Here is a 15,327-nt window from a genome sequence, read left to right as displayed (position 1 = left end):
ACAGAGCAGGCAGAACCTTGGGACTTCAGACCGGGCATGGAAGGTGGTCATAATCCTACCAGGAGGATACTAACGCTACGTAACTTCAGATATCTAACTTTGGTGCCTGAGTAAGGAGTGTACGCTCTCAGCTCTGTAATTAGGGGAGACAGTCTTTGTCAAAGCACAGGCTGGAGTACCTAAGTTAAGCCTAGGGTTAGGGCAGTGTGAACATCCTGCTATGTTTTTATCATAGTCTTATAGGAAAGAGTTAAAAACAGCTTCCAGGATAAACCACATACTTATGCAATCAGTGACTTTTCTAATATAATATGTAACACTTCTAATCTCCATTAATTTTTTTCTGTCTTCTCTATTACATAGGCAGGACAGTTAAAATTTTTGCAGTTAGACACAAGACTGCGACGTAGGGATGGAGGTTTTGGAAATGTGCTGCGCACGGATACCGTGTTCCTTTAAACTGGTCTCATTTAAAGTGTGAATTTAGCGCAGCTTTCCTGTCAGGCATAGAAGCATTCAGAACAGTACCTTCTGCTCATCAGCATGCATTTTTCCAACAGTATTTTTATCGCTCGTTGGTAATTAACTTAAAAGAGAAAATGAAAGACATTTTTCTTCAATTAATTTAAAAACTAAATACTTGGGTAACCGTAGAAATCAGAGTCATCTCAGTTCAGGCCTTCGGTTTCAGGAAGAAAGCCTGAATGAATCGAGAGCTGAAGAATCACACGCTACCCAAATCACGTTTCTCTGTTTAAGGGCCTCTTTATCTTTCGGAAGCATTTCCTTCCTACACCAAAGCATGCTGAAGCAGCCTCTCAGCATGATAACGTAAGGACGGTACAGTGACAGGAGGATGCTGGTGACTAACAGTAGACTGCTTTTCTCTTCATCTCAGTCCTTTTAGAGAGAGCAGCACATGTTAAGTCGTCCCCATGCCCCCTTAAAAATTGCTGAGGTTGCACAGATAGGTAAAAACAAAGCATTGATGCAAAGCAGATCATACCACATTGCTGGGTATGGCTGTCTTCCCTCCGCTGTACTCTAACAGTGCTTCTCTGTAGTCAAAAGTTTTCACTAACAGGAAACAGAACGAGTACAGATGTGCACTGACAGGAAAAAACTGTCATACTTCTGATCGTCCTTTTTTTTTTTTTTTCTTTTTTTGTTTTTCCCTTTCATACACATTGCAGCAAAGACAGCTCCATACAAGGAGAACTGCTGTTTCCATAGTAGCAGATGGGCAACTGCAAGAAATGGGTCACTGCTAGAATTGTTCCACTACTACTGATAGCTGAGCAGCTGATGGCTAGTTGGTATACGAGAGTTACAAGCAACAGCCTCCCCTAGCAAACGCACATTGCTGCAGTGAAAACAAACAAAAAATACGTCGCATCTAGGCACCGAGGCACGCATCTTACCTGCGTCTCGTAAATGCGCATGCCTCACTGCACCTACGTGTACTTGGAATAAAACTCTGTTTCACCTTCCATTTGCAACGGTGTATCTCCAGGACAACTTTTCTCGCTTTGACGGAATTACTCACGCTGTACGCCAGCCTTAGTGATTCCCTGGGTGTCTCTCGCTTTCCTTTCCTTTTCCCTCAGCTGAAGTCTGAATCACTTCTATTTTCATAAGGTCGCTGTAGCATTTTTTTTTAGTGTTGTTCTAAACCTGCAAAGCAGCACAGAACACCAAGTGTAACAATAAGAGCACCTACAGGATGTGGGTTTTGACGTGGTGGGAGATGGGCTGCTCATTTCTTCATTAAAAGCACTAGTGCTGGAAGCAGTAACGCTCGTTCAGAATTTCTTAGGATGGTGGCTTCAGGTTCAAATAGCACTACTACAGGGATTTAGTGTGCTGGAGTCTGTACAGCGTGAATGCCTCGGATGTGTGGCCGATAAGCATAAAAGCCTTACGTATGTATTGTTAGTAGAGATGCCTGAAAATTCCACCCACCCACCAATCCATACAGACCTGCGTCCTCATGGGAAGAAAAGGGCACCTCTCATCCGCAGACTTAGGAGGAGACTTTCCCTGTTTGTGTCCAACAGCTCGTTTCTCAGCAGTCAATGTATCCTTTCTTTTCTTCAAGTTGGGCCTCATTCTTATCTCAAGGATATCAGTTTTACATCAAAAAGAATCCAGTGGCTTGCACTGGGGCAAGTTGGGCCTGTTACCCGTGACTGAGTGACTTAATTTCAACTTAGGTTTACAGGCAGGCAGAAAAAAGTAGTTTTCAAACTTGTGTCATTCTTAATTTAACACGTCCGTCAGTACTGCTGCGTTCAGTCCCTGAGACTCGCAGGCCCCAGAATACATAGGGAATGAGAAACATGAATAGCATCTTATTACCTCCTTCCTCTTTTTAGTGTTGATAGATCAGTCGTGGTGATATGCAGCTCCCGTTGAAGCATTCTAGCTTACCTTCTACGTAACTCGTGGAACTGAGGAGACTTACAGCGGAGGTGTCACCAAACTTGTACCAAATAGGAATTTGGCTAAGACTCCCTTCTTGTTCCTTTGCGAGGAATTTCTCCGTTGGCAAGAATAGGATCTGATGAGCGGGATCGTTTGGGATTTGTATCAGTCAGTAGGAGGCTGTTTTGGGGTGAGTGGGAAAACCAGGCAGGTGTTATTTGCGACATCCACTGACACTGTCTTTCTGCTTTCTTTGCAGTCTAGTGGAGTAGCAGCGCTTATTGCTGTTCTTGTGCTGTTACTGTTAGTGGCGCTCGGTCTGCTCTGGTGGTTCTGGCCCCTCTGCTGCAAAGTGGTGAGTAAAGACTGTTAGAAAAAGTGACTGGATGTGTGACTCATGATTATAACTCATACCGTGTTGGGAAACACAGATACCATAGGAAATAAGTTAAGTAAGAGGAGGGCTGCATGAGACATAAGCCATCTGTTGAGGGAGTTTTCTTTCATTAGTGATACACAATAAATGGAAGATGAGACCAGCTTCGACACTGCGGACTGCGCTCTTAGCGGTGCTTCTGGCTTTCTGAGACCTGCACGCATGTGAACCAGCATCAGCGTGCTGGTGTGCTGCTCACTGGCTTTCTACTGAGCACACGTGTTATATTGCTGTGGAGGCTTTGATAAAAGCCTTTTCTCTATTATTTGAAAGTTCTTGGCCAAAATGGTATGCAGATGTTATCCTGAAATCAAGGACCATTTAAAAAGTACTACCGCTAAAATCGGTATTTGTAGTCCAGTATGGGCTCTCAAGATGGCAATCCCCTATCGTCTTAATAATCCCTTGCACACGTTGCATCTCTCTTCATCTGAGTGCACTCTTTATCCTTCTAGCAGCAGTCAGCAATGCTGCTTCACTAAGTCTCCTTCCATCTCCTTGCGTGTTGGGGTTTTTTAAACTGCTGAAGTTTACTATTCGTCCAGTTCAACGACAGCGCCGAGGGCTTGGGAAGTGGAGATTGCTTCCAGGCTGTTACTGTATTCCTTGTCTTGTCTCGGGCTTGCGGAACCTGGGGCAGCAGAGGAGCCGGCCTTCTCGCCTGACCGTGCCAAAGCCCACGTAATCAAAAGCTTTGGTGTAGTCCGTCAGGCCCCAGGCTGTCCTGGGGCGAGAAGTCCTCAGCCCCCATCTGCATCCTCATGGTCTGGGGTTTTCTGAGGCAAGAACTACGAGCTCTTCTCTATTAGGAAGTCCCTCTTCCGTCTCATTCTCCACAGTACAGTCCCTTCAGAAATCTAGGGAGGTTGTCTGTCAGTCATCGTACTCCTACTTTATTTTCTATTGTGAGCCTTCCTGTGGAAAAGGAAAATCAGAAATCAGTAAGAAGACAGCCTCCTATTTTCTTATTTTAAAATAATTGGCTAACCTTGATTCATAGACCGCACTTCTTAGTTTCTACCCTTTCTGTCTGTAGAAAGCGGTGACAGCTAGGCATTTCACATAGATCTGTCATCTGGGGCAGGGTGAGAGGGAGACGGAGGACACGAAGGAAATAATATTGCAGCAGACTTACGCTAGCAGAAAGGCAAACATTGTGAGTTTCAAAGTCTAGTTATTTTAGAAATACACATGTAAAATAGGATTTAAATCCCTAAGTGAAGCCAAGTAACTTTTTTCAGTGTCTCCTGTCAGCTGATTACAGACAGACTTTGAGTGACTTGTTGCAGTACTCCTTCATAGTAGTTGAGAGGGACCATCACATCCTTTCTCAAGAGTTGCTTTTCTGAAAGCAGCTGCCTTTCTTTTATGCTTTTCCTGACTTCTCAAGTTTTTCTTCCCGCCCAAGAAAACGAATGCACTTCCTTTTGAGTTGCCTGGTATCAGGGAACCTAATGTTCCCTTAGTTTGTCACAGCTCTCAGAACAAGTTACCTCACGAAAACTCTGGCTTTTGTCACTAGCTGAGTACGACTGTCAGAACATAATCCACGCACCTCTAATTTACGTTAGCCCAGAATCAGAACTTTTACAGTTGGAAGCGCAGTCGGTCACATCTTATTCAGTTGCGCACGCAGTTTTAGTCATTTGCCAAGTGGCTGGGGTTTTTTCAGCATCAGGTTTACGCATGTACGACCTTGTGAAAAAAAATCAAAATACTCTTTGCATTGAGAAGTCAGTGCTCGTCAGTGGTCAGTTCCCACGCTATAGCAAAACTTCATACACAATGCATTTTCCTTTCATTACAGTAAAGAGGGATTGCAGTATCGCAGTCCCTTGAGAGCAGGAATTCTCTTGCCAGTGATGACTCTGTAATGACAATCAGTAAGGTGTTTTCTGGATTTTTTTTTTTTTAATGTCAAAGTCCTACATCAGAAAAAAAGTCAAATATATAGTTCTATAGTATTAGTTTCTAGCCCTTTTGGTAGCTATGCCAGTATAATATATTAAAATATTAGCTGCACCAGCCTACGTCTGTTGTAACATTACAGGTGTACATCAACACTTGTGAAGGGATACCTAAGATAGGACCCAATGAACTAAAACAGATGCCCTTTGTAACGAATCGCAGAGCAAAGACACTACCTTGGGTGCCGAGGATGCGCTGTGGCATTTGGGCAGGGTTCCGTCCAGGCTAACCTCCTGCGTGGAGCTGCATTTCTACTGAGCTGTGAGAAAACGTCCCTTGGTTCTGAGTCACCTCGTGCTTAAGTCTGTTTCTCCCTGATGTTTACTTTAAGGGATAATATCTTAGCCCGAGCATCTTTTCTGGATATAATGTTTGGTACAGGAGGGATTGGCTATTTCTAGGGAAGTCTTGAGCTGCAGGTTGGTAAGTTATTACTAAGAAGCAGCCTGACTTCCGTGGGAGCAATAAAACCACGGCACTTTAAATGTTAGTACCCTCTGTTGTTTCCTCCCACCTCTCATGGATATTATTTGTTTCTTTAAAAAAAAAAAAAAAAAGGTATTTTTAGGACTCTCTGCTACAACAATACTGAGTTCCAAAGCCACATACTGTCATTGCGCTGAACCTATTGCCGAGTACTAACTCTTCCTTTCTTTTTGTTGCAATGTCCGTTTCCTCAGATCATTATACTGTGCCTCCATTCTTTGCGCTCTCTCCTGCACCTGAGGTTCTCACGTGACTTGTTATTGCCGCTTCTGGCTACGTAGTTTTGGGCTTTGTTGCCAGCGTCCTTGACAAGAGAGGCAGCATATTAGGGCCAGGCAGGACCTCCTCTTCCTCTGAGCCCGCTTTCCTGGCCGAACAGAGCGTTTGGTTTCATGGGACAAAGAGCAGGAGCAAGGAGGAAAGCGGCAGCCCTCAAACCTCACAAGCATCCCGTGCTTCAGCATCAAATGGAAGAGAGAGAGACAAAAGGCGTTGCGGACAGAACAGAGAGCTTTAGGTGCTTCAGGCACTCCCCTTCGTCCTCGCTAGGACTCAAGTCTTGACAGCGTTCCTTGCTATGAGGTCCGTGTACACTTACGGGTTGGGGTAGGGGGACTCCTTTTTCTTTTTCTCCACACACCGTACCACCCCCCGCCCCCCCGCCCTTCTTTTTAAAGGCAGTTCACTGTTGACAGTTCTTTCACTCTTCCCTCAATATCAGAACATATGATCGCATCAAGCTGGCTTCAGGCTCTGGTGCTGACATTTCCTAATGCCCACATCACGCGAACATTTGAAAAGTGTTAATGAGCAGATCAAAGGGACTGTTGCCTGAAGCAACTAACTTTTTTTTTTAATTTTATTTAAGAAATCGGCTCTCCTCCAAGCCCAAGTCTTCATTCTATGCAACTAAATAATGAGATGCAGCCTTGCCTGGTGACGACGATAATAAAACAAAACAAGGAAGTAATCCATCTCTACGTGGGGTTAATAAGACAGCAGCGTTATTCAGAGTCTTCCGTATTTAAACAATCTGAAGCAAGTTCAGGAAAAGTTAATTTGCAATATTATGATCTTCAGTATGTGCAGTTTCATGCTACATTTGCATTGTTTTCTGCCAAAGCTGCACGTGTTCCTCAGATTTCTCTTTTTTAAAAATGGCTTTCTACTGATTTCACTTGAAATATCACACAAGATTGAAAGTAATCTTTGTGTGCGTGCGCCTGTGCGAGAGAGAGAGCGTGTGAGTGTGCGAGGAGCCTGTGGAAACATAAGGATGCAGGCATTTACATTGCACTTCTGTCAGCAGGGGTGACTATCTGCTACTCAAAGCAGATTATTTTCTCACACCACTGTCACATTTAAAACAAGTTTCATTTTCTGAAGCTATTAGAAATAACAGCTAATTAATGTATTGGTTAGCTTCAAATCAAGTTTACCCTGTAACTTCAGGGAGTTTAGCAGCTGGCATAGGATTAGATCCTTTGCTCAGGGAGTCAAACAAAAAATGTCATCGACTCGTGACTTTTGAAGCCCAGTGAGGTCCAACAAGTAGAGTTTTTCTTGATGCACTGGGGGAGGAATTTTGATTCTTTAAATATCAATAGGCGTAGGGCCCAAGCGAACTTTAAGCAAGCATCACAAAGAAGTTTGCTATGCAAAGTTGTCTTTGCTCGGGAGAGATGGCAAGACTTAAGAATCGCAGAACTATAGAAACTGGAGCGATAACACCTTTTAATATGTATTTATATAAATCCGCAACCCAGCTAGGCCTTTCCCCCGTACGGCTTGCAGCCTTGGCAGCGAAATGCATTTTTTTTGAGACAATCGTTACGTAGACGGGCAAAAGGGAAATAAGAATGGGAATTAAAAAAAGATAAGGTGACCCTTAGTATATTTTAAGTACCATTTTACTGTTTCCAGTCCTTTAATTGCTTTCAGTGAGAATTAAATATCTTCATGCTTTGGAAAATCTTGCTCAGCGTCCACGTATCTCTCAGAATCTGTCCCATGATCCCTCTGTGTTGTTGTTTCTTGTAAAGTTAGGGCAGTAATTCCAATCTGGCTCTCAGGAATGTTTCACTAATTAAATAATTGACTTCTGTTAAGTATTCTGAAAATTCCCGATGGGAAGAAAAAGTATTCAGAAATATTTAAAGAGGAGCAATTTCTGGCATGTTTTTGCAACATCACAGCAGCAAAGCGATGGCTGGTTAAAATCCATAGTTGACTTTGCAATCCACGCAAATACTCTGAGCTCGCTCGATGGAACAATTCAGTATCTTAAACCTGCAGCGCTGTGGAAAAATGGTTCCAAGGGTGCCGTAAATTCTTTCTCTTATTTGATAAAATTCCTGTATCCAGAGCTGAAAGTCCATAGCTTGTCTAGGCAGTAACTACTAACTATCTTGGTGGCGCTGTGACTTGAAATGTAAATCAAGAAAGAAAACTCTAGATTATTAGTCAATAAAAATATGTTTCTGTTATGTGTGATGCTATACATCTGTGCAGTGACATTATTTATAGGCAGTGGTAGAGTAAATGAGCGTACTGTAATTAATAGCACAGAGTGAATAAAATAAGACACATTTCAATTAAGGTACTTAATCCTGTGTTAGGAGATTTAGGTGTTTGTCATCGTGGACAGTTTTGGTTATGTTTGTATAATACTAAAGCATAACAGAAACAGACTCCTTTATATTCATGGGGCATCTTTGAGTCATTTCTATACAATAGTCAAGCACAAAAAATGGCTCGCTATCACTCAAGTACTTCTTTATAGCTTCCAAACCTGCTTTTCTTGTGGAAGAACGGCTATGCTTTCAGTTTTCATCTTAATCGTTTAAGAGGGTCGCTGCCTTCCTCTTCCCCTCCGTACACTGTTCAGTGGATCCCTGTCAGTACCGGTAAACTCCCCGAGATTTACGATACGTACGCAAGAAAGGGAACGGGAAGAAACCATAGGTAGAGGTTTAAACATAGGTCTAAGCGAATTATCCGAAGAGCCGGCCTTTTCCAGAAACAATTTAAGAAGCCTTGAGAATGTAACTCCCACTTGCAGGCGCTCCACAGTGTCAAGGAGCTACATACTTAAATTATTAGATCTGAAATGTGAGATCTGCGGAAACGATCTGGACGTCTAGAGGTGAAGCCTGAGCTACCAGAAGGCATTTCACACTTGTCATCGGGCCAGAAATTATCCAGCAGCATGGCACAAAGAAGCAGGCATCTTGGCCCAAGATTATGCAAGACCTCACAGAGACCTTGGGATGCTTTTCCTCCCAGGCTTGCTAATTAACTCCATAGGGTTTCATCAGTGGCTGTTACTTAGAATGACTGAGTCTTATCCGGTCAGGAAGCAAAGTGGCAGACACGTCTGCCCAAAGAGTGTCTGCCAGTCAATTGATGTTATTTTCTATTGACGGATGGTGTTAATTTCCAGAAGGCCTTGATAATCGATACCCAAGGGACTTGGCAGGAGCGGTTGCCAGTTTGCAAGCAGATGTGGGGGACTCAGATGGAAACAGTTCGCTCTTAAAATTTTCTGTTGGCTTTTGGACACTGCCAGTGCAATTCCTTATGCTTTTATATGTTTGTCTCTTTCAGGTCATCAAAGATCCCCCTCCACCTCCATCAGCTCCAAAAGAGGTACGGTAACGACGGCACTCCGCTCATCACACTGGTTACACGATACCACTCCTCTGTGCTTCCCTGTGTTCTGCGAATCCGGCTCTTTGTCCTAGCTGCTGAATAAGAAAGAACTCCCCCTTGGGAAGCCTTAAGCTGAGAGCGGGATGGCCGAAGTCCAAATCTCTGTTCTGTCTCAGTCATCTCAGTGAGGCATGAATTAAGCCCAAATCCGCAGAAATATTTAGTAGGGGCTTTATCCCAAGACAGTCGAACATTATTGTTCCCATTCCACAGCGAAAGCAGAAAGACCGAGTAGCTGTTGTATAGCAGTCTAAAGGTTCACGTATGACTTAAAGAGCATTTTCCCACAGCTTTGGCATTCCAGACGCTCAAGAACCCTTATAAGGGAATTTCTCTCCCTCTTACGGGCAATAACGCACTAGAGGATCTTCTGATGTCTTCAGAATTTTTGCCCCATGGTCTTGATTTAGCCAATTGCTTGAGCGTACTCAAGTGTACTCTTGACAGTTAAGTCCACGATAAGGCACGCTTCATTGAGCTGAGGCAGCCAAGAGCAAGTTTGACAAAGGTTGGCTTAGGAAACTGCGATCGGCCGCGCAACCTTTATCTGCAGATCTGCTGAACGCTGTCTGCTGAATCCAAATGAGTACGGCTGATGATCTGGCTCTTTGAAGGCATTATATTTTCTGTAGGAGAAACCACTGCACATCCCTTTCTTTGCGTGTGTTTTGCTTATTTTTATTAGTGGAAAAGGACGAGGCAAACGAATGCTTGTCAGTAGAAAACACAGATTCCCCACGTAGGACTTTACTAATGGTCGCCACCAATGCTTTTCCCACGCAAAACATTAAAAATATTTCCAAACATGACCAGATTTTGTTTGGAGATTGGTAAACACTTGGGGAACCTAAATATCTGATCTTTCACACCTAACGTGGGAAAACTTAACTCTCTGTGAACTCTAGTGAAATATACTAAAAAGACACTTGGTGGGGGGAAAAAAGAAAAAAGTATCTTTTTAAAGTAAATGTTACCTGAATTTATTGACAGGAAGAAGAACAACAGCCCTTGCCTACCAAGAAATGGCCCACAGTGGATGCTTCCTACTATGGTGGACGAGGAGTTGGAGGAATTAAAAGGATGGAGGTTTGTACGATGTAGAAATGCCAGTTCACTAAAACACAAGCCCTCTGAGGCTGCGAACTGTGGAAACAAAGCCTTTTAAATTGTACTGAAAATACAAGGGCATAATGTGCGCTTCCTTCCCAGTGACATAAGCCTTGTAGAATTTCTTACCGTATTCAACAATTTTGACCTTGCCTATGAAAGAACAGCTTTCAGTAGTTCCATTTGACTGGAACTTTAAATAGTTGCCCGAAGACACGCTCTTTCCATCAAGCTAATGAGAAAGAGAGAGTGAGAGCCTTTTTTGAGTGTTTTGGAAGAAATTACAGTGAAACATAAGTCCTCCAACTGTGGGCCAGCTAAATGCACTGACAATGGTGACGCTAAGGAGAGGCTTGATCCCAAAGGAACTCACAGCGACAACAGTGCCTCTCTTTGAAGAGACATGATAGCATCATGTTAATTAAAACAGAAAGAAAAATGTGCATCCTTATGGGCATGTCCTTATGTCAGATTTTATAGTCAAGTCAGCCTTTATGGAATTTGCAAAGCAGTTTTCTGCAGTTTTTAACTTCAATCTAGGAAACTGTCTCTGCCTGAAATACCCACCTATGCCATATCGATGTAATTGTTGAAACTTTAAAGGTACTGGCCTAAGAATCAGCTTTGCTTGAGTTCTTTTGAACGCAGCAGAAGAACAGGCAAGTTTAAAGCTGCGTTGCTTTTGTGTGTTCCCTTCGGCAGTTCAGAATTGCTAATTTAGAAGAGCTTCAGATTTTAGAAAAAGAAAACGTTTTGTGCAGCGCTTCTCAGAGGCAAACTGGAAACTACTTGCCAGAGTTACAAGCCTGGATTTCTAACGGGAGCCATGATGAGCCTCCAGGAGGGGTTCCAGGGTTTAAATCATTACAGTTTGTAAATGGGATCTTGCACAACGAAACAGAAAAACCGATACCTCGTGAACGCCAGTAACATCAGTAGCATAAAGAAAGGCATGTTCATCACGTGGCAAAAATACAGCATTTCCTCTTCAACGAAGAGAGCAGAAAGCACGATTAGGTTAGAAAACTTTTTAATCTGTGCTAGGAATTTTGTGCAGGACTAAAGGCTAAAGATGTAAACCAACCGAAATGGCTGACCACACAGTTGCGGGCTCTTGAAAGGCACCTCATTCCGTGGAGCTGTTTCTCCGTCCTTCTCTGGGACCCGAGAGTACTAACAAATTTTGGGGCTGGGTGCCGCATTGTAAATTTGAATATGGAGCTTAAACCCTCTGCCCTGTAGTATCTCTAACAGTGGGGCCGAGGGAAATGCTGGCTAACAGCCCATTCCCAGCTGCTCGGACGAGCGGTATCAGACCTCGTACCTTTCGCTGGCTCGACAGAGCATGTTGCTCGTTCGGCGAATCGGGGCAGAGCAAGCGAGGAAACGAGAGAGACAACAGAAACAGCCTAACAAGATGATGGAGGTGTCAAAGGCAGGTTATTCCTTACCTGACAGTTAAACGTGGTTTCTTCTGCTGTGGCCAACGATAAACTTGCTGGACTAGTCGTTGCGTTTCTTCTCCGTTTTCAGTTCATGTGGTAATGCAGTTGTCTATTTTTTTATTGCTTCTCTGTGCTCTATTCTTCTGCCATTCTTCCAGCAGCTTAATTCTTCTGGCAGCTTCCTAGCATAGAGAAAAGGAGAGAATGAACCAGTAAACTTGCGCTTACCACTTCTGTCCTGCTTCTCTTCGCATACCGTATTCCCTTCTGCGACAGTTTCACGTTCACTCCCGCCTTCCCCACTAGCTTCACCCCTCTGCGACAGTCCAGAATAATTTAGCCAGTGTTGTTCACTCTTCCTAGATCTGTCTTTTGGCGTTGCTTTAAAGTTTTATGATGTCATTTCTAGCCCCCACCCATTACAGGCTGTAAGTTTTTATGTCAAAGCTGTGTTGTCAGACTCCACAAATTACGGTTTCTTCTGGGTGGAGTCACTTTCATCTGAAGGAGAGGGTCATTTTATCAGTAGGGAATCCACCATCTCTCTCTCTAAATGGTTTTAACAGTGTTTAAAATACATTTTAACAACCTCATAAAAAACACCATAAAAGTACCATTGATCACAGTGAAAGATACAGATGCATTTTAATGACTCAGCGGGGCCTACTTGGACATGAAAGCCCGTTCTAATATTGCAGAGAGAGGGTTCCCCAGCGAGAAAAAGAAATCACTAAGCAAGCCAAACAATAAAGTTCAAAATAACACAAAGGTTCAAAACAATGCCCCTCCTAAGAAGTGATGGTCTGTATTTTACCAAGGCGAGCTGCGGTTTTACAGACCAAATTAAGCTCTGTCGTACTTTGCTGCTCTCGTTCTCTACGTTGAGATTACGGTGGTAAAAAACACTTGGTGGTGGTGATAAAATGGCAAGATTTTCCTCCAAGGTATTTCATTTTTCTGAAGGGGGCTACACTCTGGCTTGCCTACATATTGTCCTCGCTTTCCGTATCAGCACATTCTGCATATGGCGCTGATGAGGATGAAAAAGTCGGGCTGCTTCCTTCTCCCGTCCTATGGCGTAGTTACCCTGGCACGTTATAGAGTGTCCCTAGCAAGACCCGCAGCAGTCTTGTCGCTCCCTTCCGGGCAGCAGAAGGAAGACCAGGGGCATGTCTTTTTCCCGGTGAGCAAAACGATCTTGTGCCCCTTTGTGGTGGGAGAGTTGTTGCATCCCACTCTTTTTTCTGCCCGCTTTTCAAGTGCTTGATTTGGCAGGTAGTGAGAGAGAACTGACGTAGACCTACCAAGCAGCATGCAGTGATGCTCTCACTTCTTTCCCTCAGGGTGGAGGGTCAGTCGTCATCTTTGGTTTTTCTCACTTGGCTGCTTCTCTTCTCATGCCTGGGGTCTCCAGTCAGGAGGCCCCTGAAAAAAACAAGTATGTCGGTAGGGTCCTGCAGTAACGGTTAGCTATTTTCCAGTAACAGTTTTGTGACTCATCAGCGTGTCCCATTTACCCAAGATGTTAATGTCCGAATGTAATTTCCTGGGTTTAGGTGTATCAGTTCCTCCTTACACGCTAGATTGTAGCAGATGGCATGATTTAGAAAGTCTTGCACTGAAAATAATCCAGGCCAGTTTCACTAAGAACTTTCAAACTCCAGCCATAGCTTTTAGATGCTCTTTTGGGATGATAAAGTAACAGTCTTGTCTAGGTTCGTTTCTTTGTACAATACAGAAAACATCCTTGCTCAAATTGCTCCGTAGTGCTTCCAGCTACAAGATGAACTAAGATTACTGTAGCAAGACAAATCATCTCTCTTAGAGGGAAGGTTTTTTCCTATATTTCCTCTTGACAGCATAATAAGTACAACCTTTTATGGAAGTGGATATAGGTGCTTGTCTCACCAACAGCAATAATCGAGGATTCCTTTCTCTTTGAACCCTTTGTATATATTTTACATACTTGTGGCAGTGATAAAATATACATTGCTACACGCTTTATATCTACTTATTACGCAGGTCAGACTGCTTCACCTGTGTTTTCTCCAGTACCTATCTTCTCGCAGAACCACTTGAAAACCTGAGCAGTTTCAAGGAGCTTCTGCTAAAACTTGCTCAAGAATTGCCTTCTATCTAAATTGGGGTTCTCGACAAACATGCTGTGCTAGGAAAGCTGGGGTGACCAAAAAAAAAAAAAAAATCTAGGCTTTCACTAGTGCCAGATTAAGGTCTGGTATTTTTGGATAAATCAGAACTGGAAATGATATTTTTACATCATTAATTAGAGAAGATTTCCCAGATTTCTTGTCTCCTATACAGCCTGCGTGATGCACGGTAGAATTTTCTTCCGGTATTTCTCTCAACTTTTCACTACTGAGAAGGAAATTCATATTTACACATGTATTTAAGAACCGCTTGTCATCAAAAATGAAGAGGGAACATTTTCCTCAGTACCTCCCCTCTGGTTTATTCAGAACTTCTTCCAAATGTAAACTCTCTCAGCTACTTCTGTTATTTGCAACAGTTTCCTTCTCCTTTGCATATAGCGCGTTTACGCCTGAACTCTGCTTTACTTAGGTTCGCTGGGGTGATAAAGGATCCACTGAAGAAGGGGCTAGATTAGAAAAAGCAAAAAATGCTGTGGTGAAACTCCCAGAAGAACCAGAAGAACCTTTTCATCCTAAACCACCTAAACCAAAGCCTACCTCACCAGCCATTCAGGAGAAGTGGTATACGCCAATTAAGGTAATCTTTTTAGTCTTCAGTACAATGTAATTTTGTACTAAAGGTTGGATTTTGTCTGCCTTACCGGTCTTACGCGTGCTGAATTTTTGTACGTTATTTTTTAAGTATTCCCATTCAAGTGTAACGTACTATCCTCAAAGTGAACGCCTAGTCAGGAGGAACAGCAGGAGCAGTTTTTAGCCCTAAATGCAGAACTCCATCGTTTACCGTCACATTCCGTTATCCTTCCTCAAAAAATGGGACGTATCGTACAGTAAGAGTACCAAAATCTACAGGGGCTTTATTGGCACTGGGTCTATCTCAGTGTATATCAAATTAAGCCTGAAACGACAGAGTTTGTAGCTGTTATACTAAGTTTTAAACATACATACTCGTTACGGGCCAAGAAAAGCAAAAAATTGCATAAAGCAATATCACGCAAAAAGTCTGACAAACAAGCGAAACAATAAACGGCATAAAGACATTTTCCTCCGTAGATGCCACGAGTCAATCACGAACCCGTAACAAGCTCCTCCTAAAAAGTGAAGATGGGTTCATAAACGCATTGCTCTAAACGTCTAAGAACAGAGAATACACAGGTTTAGCTGAGAGTACGGATGCGTCTGTTCTGTCTTCACAACTCCTTATAAGTCCTTTCTGACCAGCAGAAAGTCTCGAAGACGTGTTGTCCGCGCACACACACACGCAAACTCCGCAACCCCTCTGTGCGGAGCGGGACGCTTCTGGCAAGCATCAGAGCCGCTATGCCTGTTATGCGCAGGCAGCCCGAGCGTTCGCAGTGACCCTGCTGCCTTCGCTGCACGCAGGACTTACTGGGCAGCACAAGTCAGCTGTATACCATGTGCCTAGCAGGTCCCAGGCTTCCTGAGAATGATGGAACTTGCTGCATGTGTGCTGTAAAAACACAGACATTTATGTGGGAGAAATCCCAGGCGGACACGTGGCAGTTCAGCCCAAAATACAGGCAAATACACACATTACTGCTCCATCGCTCTGAAGTAA

The 15,327-nt window shown here is 43.4% G+C and overlaps 1 protein-coding gene and 1 long non-coding RNA gene across 4 annotated transcripts in view; one reads left to right on the top strand and one right to left on the bottom strand.

Annotated features, from left to right (window-relative positions):
- The window catches only part of ANTXR2 (ANTXR cell adhesion molecule 2), a 116,691-nt gene that overhangs the window by 57,527 nt on the left and 43,837 nt on the right, over positions 1-15,327 (top strand). For 2 of the 3 annotated variants that reach the window (XM_054824454.1, XM_054824453.1), the window contains exons 12-15: positions 2,684-2,779; positions 8,921-8,962; positions 10,016-10,111; positions 14,158-14,325. In XM_054824454.1, the coding sequence (XP_054680429.1) occupies positions 2,684-2,779; positions 8,921-8,962; positions 10,016-10,111; positions 14,158-14,325 (402 nt within the window). The remainder of the gene's footprint in view (positions 1-2,683; positions 2,780-8,920; positions 8,963-10,015; positions 10,112-14,157; positions 14,326-15,327) is intronic. The other variant, XM_054824455.1, reaches the window with a different exon arrangement.
- Positions 11,584-15,327, bottom strand: part of LOC129205949 (uncharacterized) — a 276,829-nt gene continuing 273,085 nt past the window's right edge. Inside the window, exon 5 of the long non-coding RNA XR_008576931.1 lies at positions 11,584-11,759. This is a non-coding gene — a long non-coding RNA (uncharacterized LOC129205949). The remainder of the gene's footprint in view (positions 11,760-15,327) is intronic.

The sequence above is a fragment of the Grus americana genome, chromosome 4, assembly GCF_028858705.1.
Source record: "Grus americana isolate bGruAme1 chromosome 4, bGruAme1.mat, whole genome shotgun sequence".
Classification (NCBI taxonomy): Eukaryota; Metazoa; Chordata; class Aves; order Gruiformes; family Gruidae; genus Grus; species Grus americana.
The sequence above is the reverse complement of the archived record's forward strand: the minus strand, read 5'-3'. Positions and strand labels throughout refer to the sequence as shown.